Genomic DNA, 16750 nt, shown 5'->3' with positions numbered 1-16750 from the left:
CGCTATATTATTTTTGTGTTTTTAACATCTGTCCAACGTTTGTTTAAGGTCACAAAACTGAATACACACAAACACCTATGCGTTGACAAATAAGTGAATCATCACCTACAGCGGGATGGTGAACCCCATGTGACGTCAGGTGTTAGCTGCTTGGGTTAACGCTACTACTTTGTACACTGTACTTACCAGAGCCTCTGTTCCTCAAAGCGATCGTAGCGCTACGACTGTCGTAAGTCTATGTTAAAGTATGGGAGTTACGATCATCTTAGCTCTACGATCGCTTTGAGGAACGGGGCCCAGAGCGTCAGATTGCTCCCTGGGAATACACAAAGGAGAGCAGTAGGTTCACCAACACAGGTATATGCCAAGTGTCATACTCAAGTGTCTTTCTGGGATTCGAACCCCGATCCACGGCTTCAAGTACTGCTGAAGTATTTCCACTGCGGTGTTTACACGCAATGTTCACTATAAAGAGGGGCGGTGGAGTGGCCTAGTGGTTAAAACATTCGCTCGACACACCGAAGACCCGGGTTTGATTCCACAGATGGGCACAATGTGTCAAACCAATTTCTGGTGTCCCCCGCTGTGATATTGCTCGAATATTGCTAAAAGCGGCGTAAAACCACACTCACTCACTCACTCACAAAGGAGAACAGTAGGTTCACCAGCACACGTATAAGCCAAGCGTCATAATCAGGTGACTATCGAGGATTCGAACCCCGATCCCCGGCTTCCTACGGCTAAAGTGTGACCACTGCAGTGTTTACACGCAATGTTCACTGTAGAGAGTGTTGTCACGCACAAGGTGACTGCCAATGTGCCCAATAACATCCAAGGGACCCATATCACAGCTCGCCCTGCTGGACTGAATGGTCCTATTGATGGACAGAATGAACCAATTGATAACGTGAATGAACCTATTGATGGACTGAATGAACCAACTGATGGACTGAATGCGTGAATGAACCTATTGCTGGACTGATGAACCTATTGCTGGCGTGAATGAACCTATTGATGGACTGAACCAATTGATGGACTGAATGAACCTATTGCTGGACTGAATGCGTGAATGAACCTATTGCTGGACTGAATGAACCTATTGATGGACTGATGAACCTATTGCTGGAGTGAATGAACCTATTGCTGGACTGATGAACCTATTGATGGACTGAATGCGTGAATGAACCTATTGATTGACTGAATGAACCTATTGCTGGACTGAATGAACCCATTGCTGGACTGAATGAACCTATTGCTGGACTGAATGAACCTATTGCTGGACTGATGAACCTATTGCTGGACTGAATGAACCTATTGATGGACTGATGAACCTATTGATGGACTGATGAACCTATTGATGGACTGATGAACCTATTGCTGGACTGAATATGAACCTATTGCTGGACTGAATGCGTGAATGAACCTATTGCTGGACTGAATGAACCAATTGATGGACTGATGAACCTATTGCTGGAGTGAATGAACCTACTGATGGACTGAATGAACCTATTGCTGGACTGAATGCGTGAATGAACCTATTGCTGGACTGAATGAACCTATTGCTGGACTGATGAACCTATTGATGGACTGATGAACCTATTTCTGGACTGAATGAACCTATTGCTGGACTGAATGAACCTATTGCTGGACTGAATGCGTGAATGAACCTATTGTTGGACTGAATGAACCTATTGCTGGACTGATGAACCTATTGATGGACTGATGAACCTATTGCTGGACTGAATGAACCTATTGCTGGACTGAATGAACCTATTGCTGGACTGAATGCGTGAATGAACCTATTGCTGGACTGAATGAACCAATTGATGGACGGAAGGAACCTATTGCTGGACTGATGAACCTATTGCTTGACTGAATGAACCTATTGATGGACTGATGAACCTATTGATGGACTGATGAACCTATTGCTGGACTGAATGAACCTATTGATGGACTGATGAACCTATTGATGGACTGATGAACCTATTGATGGACTGAATGAACCTATTGATGGACTGAATGAACCAATTGATGGACTGAATGAACCAATTGATGGACTGAATGAACCTATTGATGGACTGATGAACCTATTGTTGGACTGAATGAACCAATTGATGGACTGAATGAACCCAATTGATGGACTGAATGAACCTATTGATGGACTGATGAACCTATTGCTGGAGTGAAATGAACTAATTGATGGACTGAATGAACCTATTGCTGGACTGAATGCGTGAATGAACCTATTGCTGGACTAGAATGAACCAATTGATGGACTGATGAACCTATTGCTGGACTGAATGAACCTATTGCTGGACTGAATGAACCAATTGCTGGACTGAATGAACCTATTGCTGGACTGAATGAAGCTATTGCTGGACTGATGAACCTATTGATTGACTGATGAACCCATTAGCTGGACTGAATAGACCAATTGATGGACTGAATGAACCTATTGCTGGACTGAATGCGAATGAAGACCTATTGCTGGACTGAATAGAACCAATTGCTGGAGTGAATGAACCTATTGCTGGAGTGAATGAACCTATTGATGGACTGAATGAACCTATTGCTGGAGTGAATGAACCAATTGATGGACTGAATGAACCCATTGCTGGAGTGAATGAACCTATTGATGGACTGAATGAACCTATTGCTGGAGTGAAGGAACCAATTGATGGACTGAGTTATCCTATTGATGGACTGAATGAACCTATTGATGGACTGAATGCGTGAATAGAACCTATTGCTGGACTGATGAACCTATTGCTGGACTGAATGAACCTATTGCTGGACTGAATAGAACCTATTGATGGACTGAATGAACCTATTGCTGGACTGAATGAACCTACTGATGGACTGAATGCGTGAATGAACCTATTGATGGACTGATGAACCTATTGCTGGACTGAATGAACCAATTGATGGACTGAATTATCCTATTGCTGGACTGAATGAACCTATTGATGGACTGAATGCGTGAATGAACCTATTGATGGACTGAATGAACCTATCGATGGACTGCTATTGCTGGAGTGAATGAACCAATTGATGGAGTGAATGAACCTATTGATGGACTGAATGAACCAACTGATGGACTGAATGCGTGAATGAACCTATTGCTGGACTGATGAACCTATTGCTGGACTGAATGAACCAATTGATGGACTGAATTATCATATTGATGGACTGATGAACCATTTGATGGACTGAATGCGTGAATGAACCTATTGATGGACGGAAGGAACCTACTGATGGACTGAAAGAACCTATTGATGGACTGAATGAATCTATTGATGGACTGAATGAACCTATTGATGGACCGAAGGAACATATTGATGGACTGAAGGAACATATTGATGGGTTTCATCAACCTGTTGCTTTACGACAGGTCCTTGCTCTAAGTCTCAATGTAACGATGGCATGAATACACACAAAGTTGAGATCAATATCTGGAGTGATGTATTGAAAATTGAAGGTCAATATACACATTAAAGAAACTACATCCAATGAAATGCCGTATATTATCACAAACGCAGTAGGCAAACGGACATGAATATGTATAAATGAAAACGCTAAAAAAATACGAATGACCCCCAAAATGTCCGACTAAAATACCCCAAGTTCAGTGAAACTGTACACGCAATGTTTGGGATCAAAATCGGGTAGTTATGTATGAATATTTTGTCTTGACAACTCCTAGTTGTTCGTGATTACATTGCTTAAAAATATTTGTAATCTCTTGCTACATGTCAACATGGTTATAAAAATGAAATACACGTGGAAATACCATATACTAGTAGATCGTCGGACCGTATGCGCATCGTAGCGGGAAGCGCACGTAAAATCTCCAAAACAATCCTCTGAAAACATTTACTCGGCATCATGGTCGTTTTGTAAATAAACGCATGTGCGTAATTAAACCTCTCGCTGTTCATGAGCCGGTCCTTATTAAAACTTCAAATCAGCCAACACAATTCTGTCAAAATGACGACATATACTTTTCAGGATTTGTTAAACAATCACATAAAGCTAGAACAGTTTTAAGTAAACAGGATTTTTTATCAAAATACCTCATACCTCAAGCTCATTCTGATTGGTTTGGCGTATCTTCGTAAAAAAACATTACCTATCATTTATGTCTTCTTGGAGGTTACTTAAAGGGGCGAGTTGCGAATGTAATGCAATGTACAAAGATACGACAAACTACTCAGAAGTTGCATATGGATTGAGGTACATAGATAAACTTACTCCCGAAAACATAAATTGGTCCTGGCATTATGTGATTATCTTTCTGCAGACGGTCCCCCACAGGTGTCTGACAGGGACAACCATGTTAAACTGCTGACTGTATGTTTCTCTCGTGGCCTGCTCCATGAAACCGACAGAAGTCTTCACACGTACCAAAACATACGCACACGCACGCACACACACACACACACACACACACACACACACGCAAACAGATTATCTCATTTCTCTTCCAGTATGATGCATGTACATTATGGGGTTTATTTTTTCAAACTTGAACTCCCACCAAACTTCGTCAAAGTGTTGAGCAAATGAACTGTATCAACGTTTGTAAGATCAAGTTTTCGGTATTTCACAACCAATACATAATGGTTGAAAACATCTGAAAAGCGTCTAAATGGAGAATCGTAATCAGTAAACCAGAGGGTGTGGTGGACTCGGCTATCACTTTTCCACAGGATACTAAAACATGTCTTAACTAGATTTAACATGTAAATTGAATTAAATATTACCAAAGTGAATATCATAAATACACAATGTTAAGATCATTCTTAAGGCTATAAACATTCCTCCTGTATTATTTGTAATACACACTACCTGACTAAACACGGGTTTACATTTCACCTATTTCATACAATCATATAATAACCACGAGCACCTTAAAAAATCGAATCATCTAATATATAGGATGTGTAGGATTTTGAAATGGTGACAAACGAAATCATACATAGTTATGATGTCATTTGATAAGGTGCTTATCGTATTGTTGCAAATAGAACCTAATCAACTTACAAACAAAAAGTATGAAACTTATCATTAAGATATAAATTAATACACAGTTAACGGTGATGCGAAAAAGCGCAAAACGCTTTTATTTAGCGACCATCAACGGAACAGAGTTGCCTCCCTGTACGAAGGGAGATAATTCTAGAGAGCAGACGTTTTTCGTGAAATCTTCAGAAACGCCTTCCTTGTTCACAATGACTGACTGCTTGGCACTAACTCAATCTACTGGCACCGTTGAAGAGCAGGATTTGGTCTTGAGGGAAATGGTAATATAACAAGATTTCTTGACAAATGCGTATTAAATATTGCAGGGATTGGGAAAGGCAGGGGCCATGGGCCATTTTGCACATTAAAATAAAAAATGGCCCATTGAAATTTTACTATTGAAGTTTACTATTGATACAAGGGCAGTGAACATTTCTAAATTCAGAAAATGGCTAATAATCCTGAAAATGGCCCATTGTCCAAGTTCTCTATCCCATTCCCTGTATTATTGTTTCGGTAACCGTTGTTTCATATTTAGTTTCGTGGATAGTGACATGCCTGTGTCTTGTATACAGAAGAGCCGTCTGGAGGACGTGACACACAACTACCACACTCTACTCGGGGAGTGGCATAAACTACAGGAAGAACTCAAGGCGGATCAGGTATATCTAAGTGACAGTTAAACAATACTACAGTAATATTTGACTGTTGGGAGCTTTGGGTTAGACTCGAAAAGTCAGTGCATTTAGCTGTGTATGGAATAAGGCCCGTCCGACAGCCCGAGACGGTCTAGATTTCTGACGGAAGGTCTAAATTTACAGCTAGCCAGCCCGATGGTCTAGTGAAAATTTTAGATGTTCCATACATCTGGTCTGGATAAATCCATTTTGGGCTGGTAACATTTTGAAGTTACCGGCCCTGATGTCTGGCTGGACTTTTGGCTTATTTCATACACTGCATTTAGGTTTATGTTCTAGTCGTAAATGTTCTCATGCGCATGAGAAACATTGGTTGTTTTCTCATTCTCTCAACCACAACTATATTCCATCTCACTAACATATAACACATAACTTATTCTAAGTGCAAACCGAAAGTTCACAATGCCGACACACCACACCTCGTTATCGTTACATAGTGCTGCCCGAAAACGTATGATGTCCGAAAACATACACACACACGATACTTCTTCGATTGGCTACCGATCCCAAAATATGTTTAAACCCAATCAATATTGTCCTTGATCTCCTTCCCTTCAACACATAAAAATGAAAACCCAAAACAATTCCACAGATCGCATGACAAAATGCGTTTATCATATGATACTCCGCGTGTAGCGGTGTTATTGACACTGTTGTGTGACGCTATATTTTATAATATATATTCGGATGATGACTTGTACTTTAAGATACAGTCGTATTTTACAAGTGAATCATATGTTTCACAGCTTTTCATGTGATTAGGGAGATCACAGGTTGATGTTCTAAGGGGGAGGGTCACCAATTTTGTTCTGGAGAGGTATAGGGGTCATCAAATTCTGTACACAAAGTGGGGAAGGATCAGTTTTGATAATAAAGGCATTAAATTTTATTTTAAAATGATGCTTAAACGTCATGGGAAGAGGTGAGTGATGGGTGTCATTAATCATACACGCCCACCCCCAACCCCCCAAACTTTCACCTTTTTAGAAATCTCGTTGATACCAATTTAGTTTGGATCAACACTCAACTACTTATAACTTATGTAGAATAGTGTAGATTCTCAACCTTCAACACAAACAGTTATATTTTGATGATGTTACAGAAATTTTAGTTTTCTACTGAATGTACCTTAGACATCACTTGTACCAATAAATAATATGAAGACATTAGCCTTTCCTCTCAAGGTACCAAAGGACTATGTGCTGGTTCACAAGAACGACCTAGCTCAGCTGGCCACAGAAACCTCCCAGCTGAAACTCAACCTGCCCAAGGTGATAAACAGTGGTCTATCTACAGCCACAACTAGAGTTGACTCACTACAGGAGGGTGTGTATAACTACCCTGTGTCTAGTAGTACTGTCTAGTCCTTTATATATCTGTAGTATTACTATGGAGTGTTTTCTTGTCTGTTATATACATGTGTCCCCCATACTACAAGTCCCACTGTCTATACAGTACTGTCTAGTCCTTTATATATCTGTAATATTACTATGTAGTGTTTTCTTGTCTGTTATATACACGTGTCCCCCATACTACAAGTCCACTGTCTATATAGTACTGTCTAGTCCTTTCTATATCTGTAGTATTACTATGTAGTGTTTTCTTGTCTTTTATATACATGTGTCCCCCATACTACAAGTCCCACTGTCTATACTGTACTGTCTAGTCCATTATATGGCTTTAGCATTTACCCGTGAAGGTCCTGGTTAGAATGAACCTCAGTTTGGGGCGCGGTGGGCGAGCTGCCTAAGGCGCCAGGCTAGTGATCCAGCGAGGCTGAGGTGTCGGGATGAGCCCACCTGTGACCAGGTGTAAAAACCTTTGAGTCAACTTTGTGTGCAGACTCTTTCAGTGTTGTCTCAACCCCTAGTGTACAGTACACAGCCCCGTGTACTTAAAAGAACCCACGAATCCGTTGGTATATGACCACATGGTGGCCACATTAATATGTGCAATCACCTAGTTGCGGGTACAGCAACGTGCAGTAAACTTGGATGGACAAAGTACTGTCACGGCGTAAATCGAAACTCACACACTCACTCTTCAGCACTTAGTATACCTGAATCACTGTCAAATAATAATCTTGAATGCTTTCAAACTTGTTTCTTTGTTGTTTAACACTGCACTGGAAATTATGTGAATAGTTTAATCTATTTTGACATGATAAAAGTTTGACGCAATCAAATGATTTCAGAATATTTTCTCCTTCAGAAAGCAAGGGATCTTTTCAGCACAATTCAAAATTTCTGAGATTTGGGCAAGAATTGGGTTAAGCTCATCATCACTAAATCCATCTGCGATAACAGATATGTAATTTCAGACAGCAAAATCAATGGTCGTAGATCGGTAGTTTGATTTGTGTCCGTTGGTGGGCAAATGATAAAATTTAAATAATTAGTAGAAAATCAGAGACATGTATCAGCTGATTATATACCTCTGGTTGACTATAATTAACCAATCACAATCACGTATTTTCACGGTAGAATTTTTTCTATTGTTGCTATTTTGCTGTTTGTTTGACAGAGGTGGATCGACTGAGACAGCAGAATACCGTGGCTGAGGCAGACATAGGGCAGTGGAAGTCCAGGTTCGAGGCTGCAGTTGCTGAATGTCAGAAGGAGAAGGAGGTATTGTCATGCTGTTGTTGACCTTAAAGATGATCTAGGGCGGTACTGCTGGAGATGTGAGTGTGCCTATCTCGCGCCATTTCAACCCTCCTTTTTGTTGAATATCAGAAGATTCTAGTTTGTCTTCCGGTGTCTTTTAAGCACCCCTTCGATGTGCAAATATAGTTGGAAGTTTCGTGAATGACTTGAGATGAAATAACACTGCAAATGAATACTTGTGTAGTTTATGAGGGTGTTTATAGCTCAACCAGGACAGGTAGCACCTATTCCTTGGCAATACTAATTGGAGTCAGTCTTTCATACTGCAGCAGTTGTCTACACATCCACTACAGGTGTCCTATCTCAATATATATATGTGTCGAATTTCGACATAGAGATGTGAGTGTGCCTATCTCGCGCCATTTCAACCCTCCTTTTTGTTGAGGGGCGGTGGGGTAGCCTAATGGTTAAAGCGTTGGCTCGTCACGCCGAAGACCCGGGTTCGAATCCCCACATGGGCACAATGTGTGAAGCCCATTTCTGGTGTCCCCCGCCGTGATGTTGCTGAAATATTGCTAAAAGCGGCGTAAAACCAAACTCAGTCAGTCAGTCCTTTTTGTTGAATATTAAACGAAGGACAGAAGATTCTAGTTTGTCTTCCGGTGTCTTTTAAGCACCCCTTAGATGTGCAAATATAGTTGGAAGATGACTTGAGATGAAATAACACTGCAAATGAATACTTGTGTAGTTTTTGAGGGTGTTTATAGCTCAACCAGGACAGGTAGCTCCTATTCCTGGGCAATACTAATTGGAGTCAGTCTTTCATACTGCAGCAGTTGTCTACACATCCACTACAGGTGTCCTATCTCAATATATATATAAGTGTCGAATTTCGACATAGTGTGTTGTGTTGCAATGGCAAGTTCGCATCCTACAAGGACGGCATATAACTACAGGTCAGGGTTGCATCTCAACACAGGTCACATTCAAATGGAGGTATCCATGCAAGTGCCACGTCTCAATGGAGGTGTCGCATCTCAATGCATGTGTCAAACCTCAATAGAGTAATTTCATACCAATGCAGGTGTCATACCTTAATGGAGATGTCACATCTCAATAGAGGTGTCACATCTCAATAGAGGTGTCACATCTCAATGTAGGCGTCACATTTCAATGGATGTGCATATTAATGCAGGTGTCATATCAATGGAGTTGTAACATCTTAATGCAGGTGTCATATTTCAATGGAGGCATTGCGTCTGATGCTGGTGCCGCTGTGTTTGTTTCAGAGTAACCTACAGCTCCGGTGTGAGTTGCAGGAGCTGACAGAGCAGCTCAGCCAGCAGTCGGACTACAGCTCCAGCCTGGGATCGTCCTGCTGTACATTACTGTGGAGGGTGTCACGGTCGCAGGACACTGTACAGACACTGCTCAGCGGGGTAACGTCACAACGAACACCTTGTTCCATTGCTAGAGTGAATCGGGGTTCTGGAAATGTGAAAAATATTGTCATGTATTCTGCTAAAATGTGTAAGTCTGGTGTTGTTCTTGGGGTCGTTGTAGACATAGTGTGTTTCGGATAGTGCGTTGCGTGTTGTTCCCATGTGTCTGGAATCCGTTTTTAAACTAGACTAGATCTGAAAAGAGTTCTAATGATTTTACCGAAGTTCTAGCTATATCTTGCTGGGGCCACTGAGGCATTGACTTCACAATCTGTACTCATATGGAAACATATAGAACCTGTTTACATGACCGATCAGTAACTGTTATTTTGTAGTGAAGGAATTTGTTCATTTGCACAGACCATTTGCTCAACCAACGGTAAGAATGATAATAATGCCATTGTGTACAGAGTTGTGTTTATAACTGTACCAGAATTTGAGGATCGGGTGCATTCCTTGCTTGACCGGGTGTCCTGTTTTGCCAAAACGTTGACTGAAATTGGATGGTAAAGCTCCAAGACACTCCTCCATAATAAGGTGGTTAGTCCTACATAGTCCTGTTAAATAAGGCTCACAGCTTTTGATATGTTCTGGAAATTCAAAATTTGTTTCAGACAAAGATCGACGACTTCATAAATTTGGTGACCTCTACCGTGGAGAGCTACGTGTCTGCATACAAAGATGACTGGCCCCAAGACCAATCAGACGAGTCGGGTTTCATCCTGGCTCTTGTCGGTATTATCACCAGTAAGTTGGAGAACCATAATACCTAAGATCCGTTGTGAATCTGGGATGCCACTAAAAGGTCTGTACACACGGAACGTTCTCTCAATCTCAGCCACTGACATGACTCCGTGGTGTTCGGTGGGTAAATACACGTTATACCCTCTCAAGGTTAACTATTTCTATATGAGCCACTACATCAGATTACTGAACCATCCAACGGTAATTTAAACCACAGGTTTCCAAGTCAAACGTTGAGGATACTGCACATATAATGTAGCAACTGATGCATGTATTCACTTTGTGAATACGATGTTCAACACAGTTGTGGTGTTATTTTGTGGTATGAATGTCTCATTGATGTTGTTCATTACCGAGATCACATGGGTACAATGTATGAAGCCCATTTCTGGTGTTCGGATATTAACCGATGGTTTGGATCCGTCAGTCATGTAGCTTGAGGGGCGGTGAGGTAGCCTAATGGTTAAGCCTTCACTCGGAAGACCCCGTTTCGATTCCCCACATGTGTACAATGTGTGAAGCCCATATCTGGTGTGCCCCGCCGTGATATTGTTGGAATATTACTAAAATCAGATTCTCTGCACTCACTCACTCATGTAGCTTGAATATTGCTAAGTACGACTTTAAACAAGAGTCCCTTAGTGAGGTGTTCTCACTTCATTGTTGTACCAGTTATATATCATAACATGTCTTTGTGTAGCAGGTCAAAGTAGACACAGTTGACGGAGTAGAATGTTCGAGTGTTCGAACAGACCCGCAGAATTTAGATGAGACTTTCAGATAGAGTTTAGATTTATGGTTTGAGGTGTTTTACTACTATAATTTAACGATTACCTTCAATTGTGATTGGTATTCCCATATATGATGAATGACAGATGTTGCCGCCTCAGCATACGGACGAGACTTCCTCATCTCGCGAGACAGCGGACGCCACTTGGTCGGCACATTCACGAACTTCCTCGCCGACGCCCCGTTGAAAAAGAGTGCCCGGCTCAAAAAGTAAGAACATTTTGTTTAGATGTTTCCCAATCATACTGTATGTTATAAAACTTTAACAACCCGTTCTTTAAATACTGTTTGGTCTGGACGTTGGCGGCACGGGATGGTTCTACGAGTTGCAGAGTTATGTCCCTTAACGGCCAGTAACATGTGCCGGTTGTAAGATGCACCGTATATGATGGATCGGGCGTTCAAAGACCATGATGGTAGCATGCTCACAAGTAATATATCACTGGATTGTCTAGTCCAGACTCGATATACAGAACGCCATCACCTATGTTAAATATTGTTTATCATATAGACAACAAACACCATATTTCCCTATAACTTGCAGAGTATACTGCAAACTTTAACACGCTAATTTCCTATACCTTTGAATTGATGTGAGCACCAGAAAGTTTGAATATACTTCTTTGCAGGGCTTTTCAGACTGGACGCTTCATTTTCAGCATGTGGGAGTAATAATATTACCAATATCGTTTAAAGCCGAACCAATTGGTAATCAACAATTTTTGGCCGGATTTTAAAGTGTCTGATTCTCGAGCTAAACACTTGTCATTTTATGGAAACAAAACGTATACAAGCAGTGATCTGTAGATTTGTGTATCGTCACTGCAGTGGCGCTGTAGGGTAATCTTATGGTTAAATAGTTCGTTGGTCGCACCAAAACCCTGGTTCGATTCCCTACAATGGGTACAATGCCTAAACCCTACGTAGATGCGCGCGCACGCTCACACACACACACACACACACACACACACACACACACATCCATGCACATACACACATTCTTGGACGCGCACGCACACACATGTACACACTCCTGAACACACACATATATAAACACAGACCATGCTGGGTATTACTGTATTACTCCAAGGACAGCGTGACTCCAACTAACATAACACATCTTGTTGCAGTCTGCTGCTGATGGCTCTATACAACCTGAGTATCAACCAGAGGGCGCTCAAGTACATCTGCTCCAAGCCAGGCATCATGGGGCTCCTCGCCTGGCACCTACAAGGTGATCTTAACTCCCACCTCACTCACCCCCTCCCTGGGCCTCGTAACAACGTTTATCTTTTACAAGTACTGCAAATAATGAACTGTAATTTTAGGGCATTTTCATTTCAGTGGTGGCGTTAAAAGGTCTGCAAATTGTTCACTAGACTACATCTGATTTTCCTAGTTTTACAATTTCAGCCAAAAAAACCCCAGTTCCATTAAACAGCTCGCATTTGCACTCAGAAAACATACCGCAAGTACACCATAGTTAAATTTGAGATGAGAAGTGAAGAATATATACCAATGCGTAATAAGCAATTTGCAAGTATTGTTTGGGATGGAATGGGAATTATGTTTTAGAAAGCAGTATTTGTTCGTAATCATTAATTGACAGGAGCGGTGGGGTAACCACTTAGTTGGAAAATTGCTAAGTGAGGCTTTAAACAACAAGTTAGTGATTTTTTTGCAATACGAGTTCAACAGATAAAGTGAAACACCAAAGTATTGCGTCAAAACTAGAACAGGTTGTCAGAACCAGCGAGTTGTTTCCGGAAAGGGATTTTAACAACATAAAAAATCAACTCAACTGAAGCGAGCATAGGCCCCCTCTCACTTTATATTTTCAGAGGAGCCTGACTGTGACAACCGCCTAAACACGCTGCGTGTGGTTCACTCTCTGGTGTCAGACGAACACAACAACGCCATCTTGCACGAGCTGGCAGAGGCTGTGAGTAGAAAGACTCTCAGAATTGCCTGACCGGTTTCATTGTTAAATGAATGAATCATCTTCCCATACAAACCGAGACAGCTTGAGAAGACTCCATATATACTGAGATATGTATACATCCATGCGAAACGAAATAGATGGATTCAGGTTTTTTTTGAAGATTTACACTGGTAAAAAGTGGTTAAGTTGAGTGACCGATGTCATATTGTTCCCCATGTTGGTGAGATCATAATTTATGGCCGGCGTGCGCGCGTGTGCGTGTGCGTGTGTGTGTGTGTGCGCGTGTGTGTGTGCGCCCGCGCGCGCGTGTGTGTGTGTGTGTGCGTGCGTGCGTGCGTGTGCGTGTGTGATGCTTAAAAGAAAAGGAGGGGGAGGGGTCGTTGATATTGTACATGACATGCGGAGGAGTGGGGAGAAGGGTAGCTAACATTGTACATTCTTGTTTTTCTTTTTTTCTTTTTTGGGGGAGGGGGGGGGCATTCATATTGTGTATGCTTCTCCATAAAATCATCACCTCCACCCCTCCCCCTCATCTAGCCATAAATTATGAACGGTCCCTATAGTTTACGTTGTACTTATATTGTACTTGTGTGCATGCGTGCGTTCGATATGGAGGTTATGGTGCTAGCCTGTCTTCTTGGTATGAAGCCAGCGGCCTCCAGGAAGTTACTCTGTACACAAGACCATGGCCACTGGATCCCGATGAAAGATGATACACAATTTGTTGTTTTTGTTCACAAGGTATGATGATTATTATTATATTGTACAGGCCATGCATATATGGAGGAATATGCAAAATAAGGTGTCCATTTCTACCCACAGCTGCCAGAGCACTTCCTGCAGCAACTGACGGCAGACAAGAACCAGGACGTGCAGGACCTCGCTCTCGACCTCATCATGGACCTCAGACAAACCAAGCACGAGCAGTAGGGAGGTCATCCACTTGTACAACACTGACGTCCTCGACGTCCAACAGCATATCGACGTGGTTCATGGAGACATTGTTCTCGTTGTGAGGAGGTTTCACATCAACATATTTTTAAATCGTACTTTATACGACCTGCACAATGCGTCTTTGTAACTCTCATTGTCCCCTACACACAACAGAAACAGTCTTCCTACTGTATGTACGATACATATGAATATAGATGTTGATAATCTGTCATAAAATTGAACTGTTTACAAGAATTCTCTCGCCCTTACCTTTGATGACAGAATGTACATATTTAACATAAGAATTAGATTTTGAAGGATCGGTGAAGTGTATTTGCACTCTGTTTATATAAGATCTTGTGTGAAGCCCATTTATGGTGTCTCCCGCCGTGATATTGCTGGAATATTGCTAAAAGTAACCTCACCCACTCACTCACTCACTTATATAGAATCTATTGATCACGCTGGTCACCGTTCAACACGACATTAATAATATATCATGTATGATAAAGTAATTATGTAGCATATCGTTTGTTTGTGAAAGCATAATTGTTACTCATGATAAATTGTTGATTTTCAAATGGCCTTTATCTCGACTCTGTTACGAAGACACATGTTACATTACTCGCATATAGAGCATCATTCTATCTAAACCATCCACCTCCGTGCTCTGATGCACAGGGGGTCCTTAGCGCTACGCCAGTCGTAAGTATGTGTTATGGTATGGGAGTTACGATCACCTTAGCCCTAAGATCGCTTTGGACAACGGCACACTGAGCTGCTACCATCATGAGTTAATGCTGGGGCGTAACAAAACACTTGTAGAAAAAAAAAACGCGCACACACATACAACGTTTCATGTTCGTTGCCATATGAGTGTAATAATTTAACGCCAGAGTTAAATCCTCACTGAGCAAAATGTCGTGCAGTACACCCAACATCCCATTATAACACGCGACAGTGGAGATGATCATTGTTCCACCGTTTCATGTAAACAACACACACACACACACACACACACACACACACACACACACACAGTTGTTAACACAACAGTAGGTTGGATATATATTGACACATACTTAGGTTCAGTCCATCTCTGAATACACAATTAGTTGAGCAGGACTGTCTCGTCACAAAAGGTAAAGAAGAGCGACCTAGGTTCGACTCGATCGACTGACTGTAAAACCCTCTAAACTATAAGACCATATTTTACTATAGAGTGAAGCCGACCAGGGATTGGGATAGATTACTTTGACAATGGGTCGTTTTCATTATTGTGTTCTAGTGACTAATTCAGGACACCCATCGTCCAAATATTCAAAAAGTCCAAAACTATGTTGTCAAGACATGTGAGACTTTATTGTAATATATATATGACGCTAACCTGTATTCTTAATCACGACTGTAATCCTTATCACTACCGCATTGTAAGTTGACTTGTCAGCCCTTTAATTATTGTATAAGACATTTATAACCTTCATTGGTAATCCCCCTTGGCCGTGTCTGCCATCACATCAATTGGTCAAGGAAGTGCTATTGTTTTTCTGTCTGTCCATTGATGAGTCGTTGCCTGTCCATTGTTGTCATAAACAGTAAATATACTTAGTATGCTCACATCTAGACAGTAAAGGAGTACGAGTCTGGTATTCCGACTCTGTGTAGGGACGTCCACGAGCGGGATAATGCGGCACGTAGGAAACGCCCGGGGGTTGAGCAGGTACTCCGCTCACCCCCTGTATTTCTTGTGTATTTGTTTGTCATGTAACTAAAGAAAGAAGTTTGAGCTCAACGTATATTCCTTCGTCTTGTCAACGTATAGTAACCTTCATCTTAAACATGAGCTAATTCCCCAGTCGACGCATATACCACGCGTTGACAATTGTTAGCAATTTTCTGAATTTAGAATGGTCCACTACCCTTATCAATAGTAAACTTCAAACTTTTATTGGGCCATTTTTTATTCTAATGTGCAAAATGGCCAATGGCCCCTGCCTTTCACAATCCCTGGCCGACTAGTATGTCAAGTGACCTCAGACACTGAGACTTGTATGCATGGTAAAATTCATATCACATAATGAACTCAAGTTTATGTCGTGATCTGGAGAGCTGGTGACGGTGGATCCCATCATTCCATATTCTCTGCATCGTTTTCATCGAACGGCATCCACAACTTCGTAGCTATTCAGTCAGGGTTTTCTAGGTTTTCTTTACCTTGCAACGGCCCAAATAAGACAGAAGACACGGCTATCGTATCTATATAAAGTATACTAATTACTAATGGTATACTAATGATGCTAAACGCATTCCTGCTCCAAAGCATGTTCGTGCAATGACTAGAAACAGGCGATAAGCATCGCCCAGTTCAGGTTCCCGCACTCTGTTGTAACCATGACTTGCCAGCCTCTAGATCTGTGCTGTGACAATCTAGTACCAGCAAACATCATCCTACTCAACTGTAGCTGAATATATTTACTAAGCGACCGCCAACTTAAGCAGTAGGGATGATAGCATCTGTATCTTGTTGCCTTCGTTTACTTTGTGTGGTAGGGTCTATTGACGAAGAGAGCTTTT

At 41.5% G+C, this 16750-nt stretch overlaps 1 protein-coding gene across 1 annotated transcript; it reads left to right on the top strand.

Moving 5' to 3' along the window:
* The first annotated feature begins 5180 nt into the window (after positions 1–5180).
* Positions 5181–15473, top strand: LOC124254623 (heat shock factor 2-binding protein-like). Its single transcript, XM_046688459.1, has 10 exons — positions 5181–5303; positions 5598–5684; positions 6905–7046; positions 8244–8347; positions 9616–9765; positions 10383–10515; positions 11388–11511; positions 12432–12535; positions 13143–13243; positions 14066–15473. The coding sequence occupies exons 1-10, from the start codon at positions 5232–5234 to the stop codon at positions 14171–14173; spliced, it is 1125 nt and encodes a 374-aa protein (XP_046544415.1). The 5' UTR covers positions 5181–5231; the 3' UTR covers positions 14174–15473.
* The last annotated feature ends 1277 nt before the right edge of the window (positions 15474–16750 follow it).

The sequence above is a fragment of the Haliotis rubra genome, unplaced genomic scaffold, assembly GCF_003918875.1.
Source record: "Haliotis rubra isolate DU_JTF1 unplaced genomic scaffold, ASM391887v1 Scf578, whole genome shotgun sequence".
Taxonomy (NCBI): Eukaryota; Metazoa; Mollusca; class Gastropoda; order Lepetellida; family Haliotidae; genus Haliotis; species Haliotis rubra.
The sequence above is the reverse complement of the archived record's forward strand: the minus strand, read 5'-3'. Positions and strand labels throughout refer to the sequence as shown.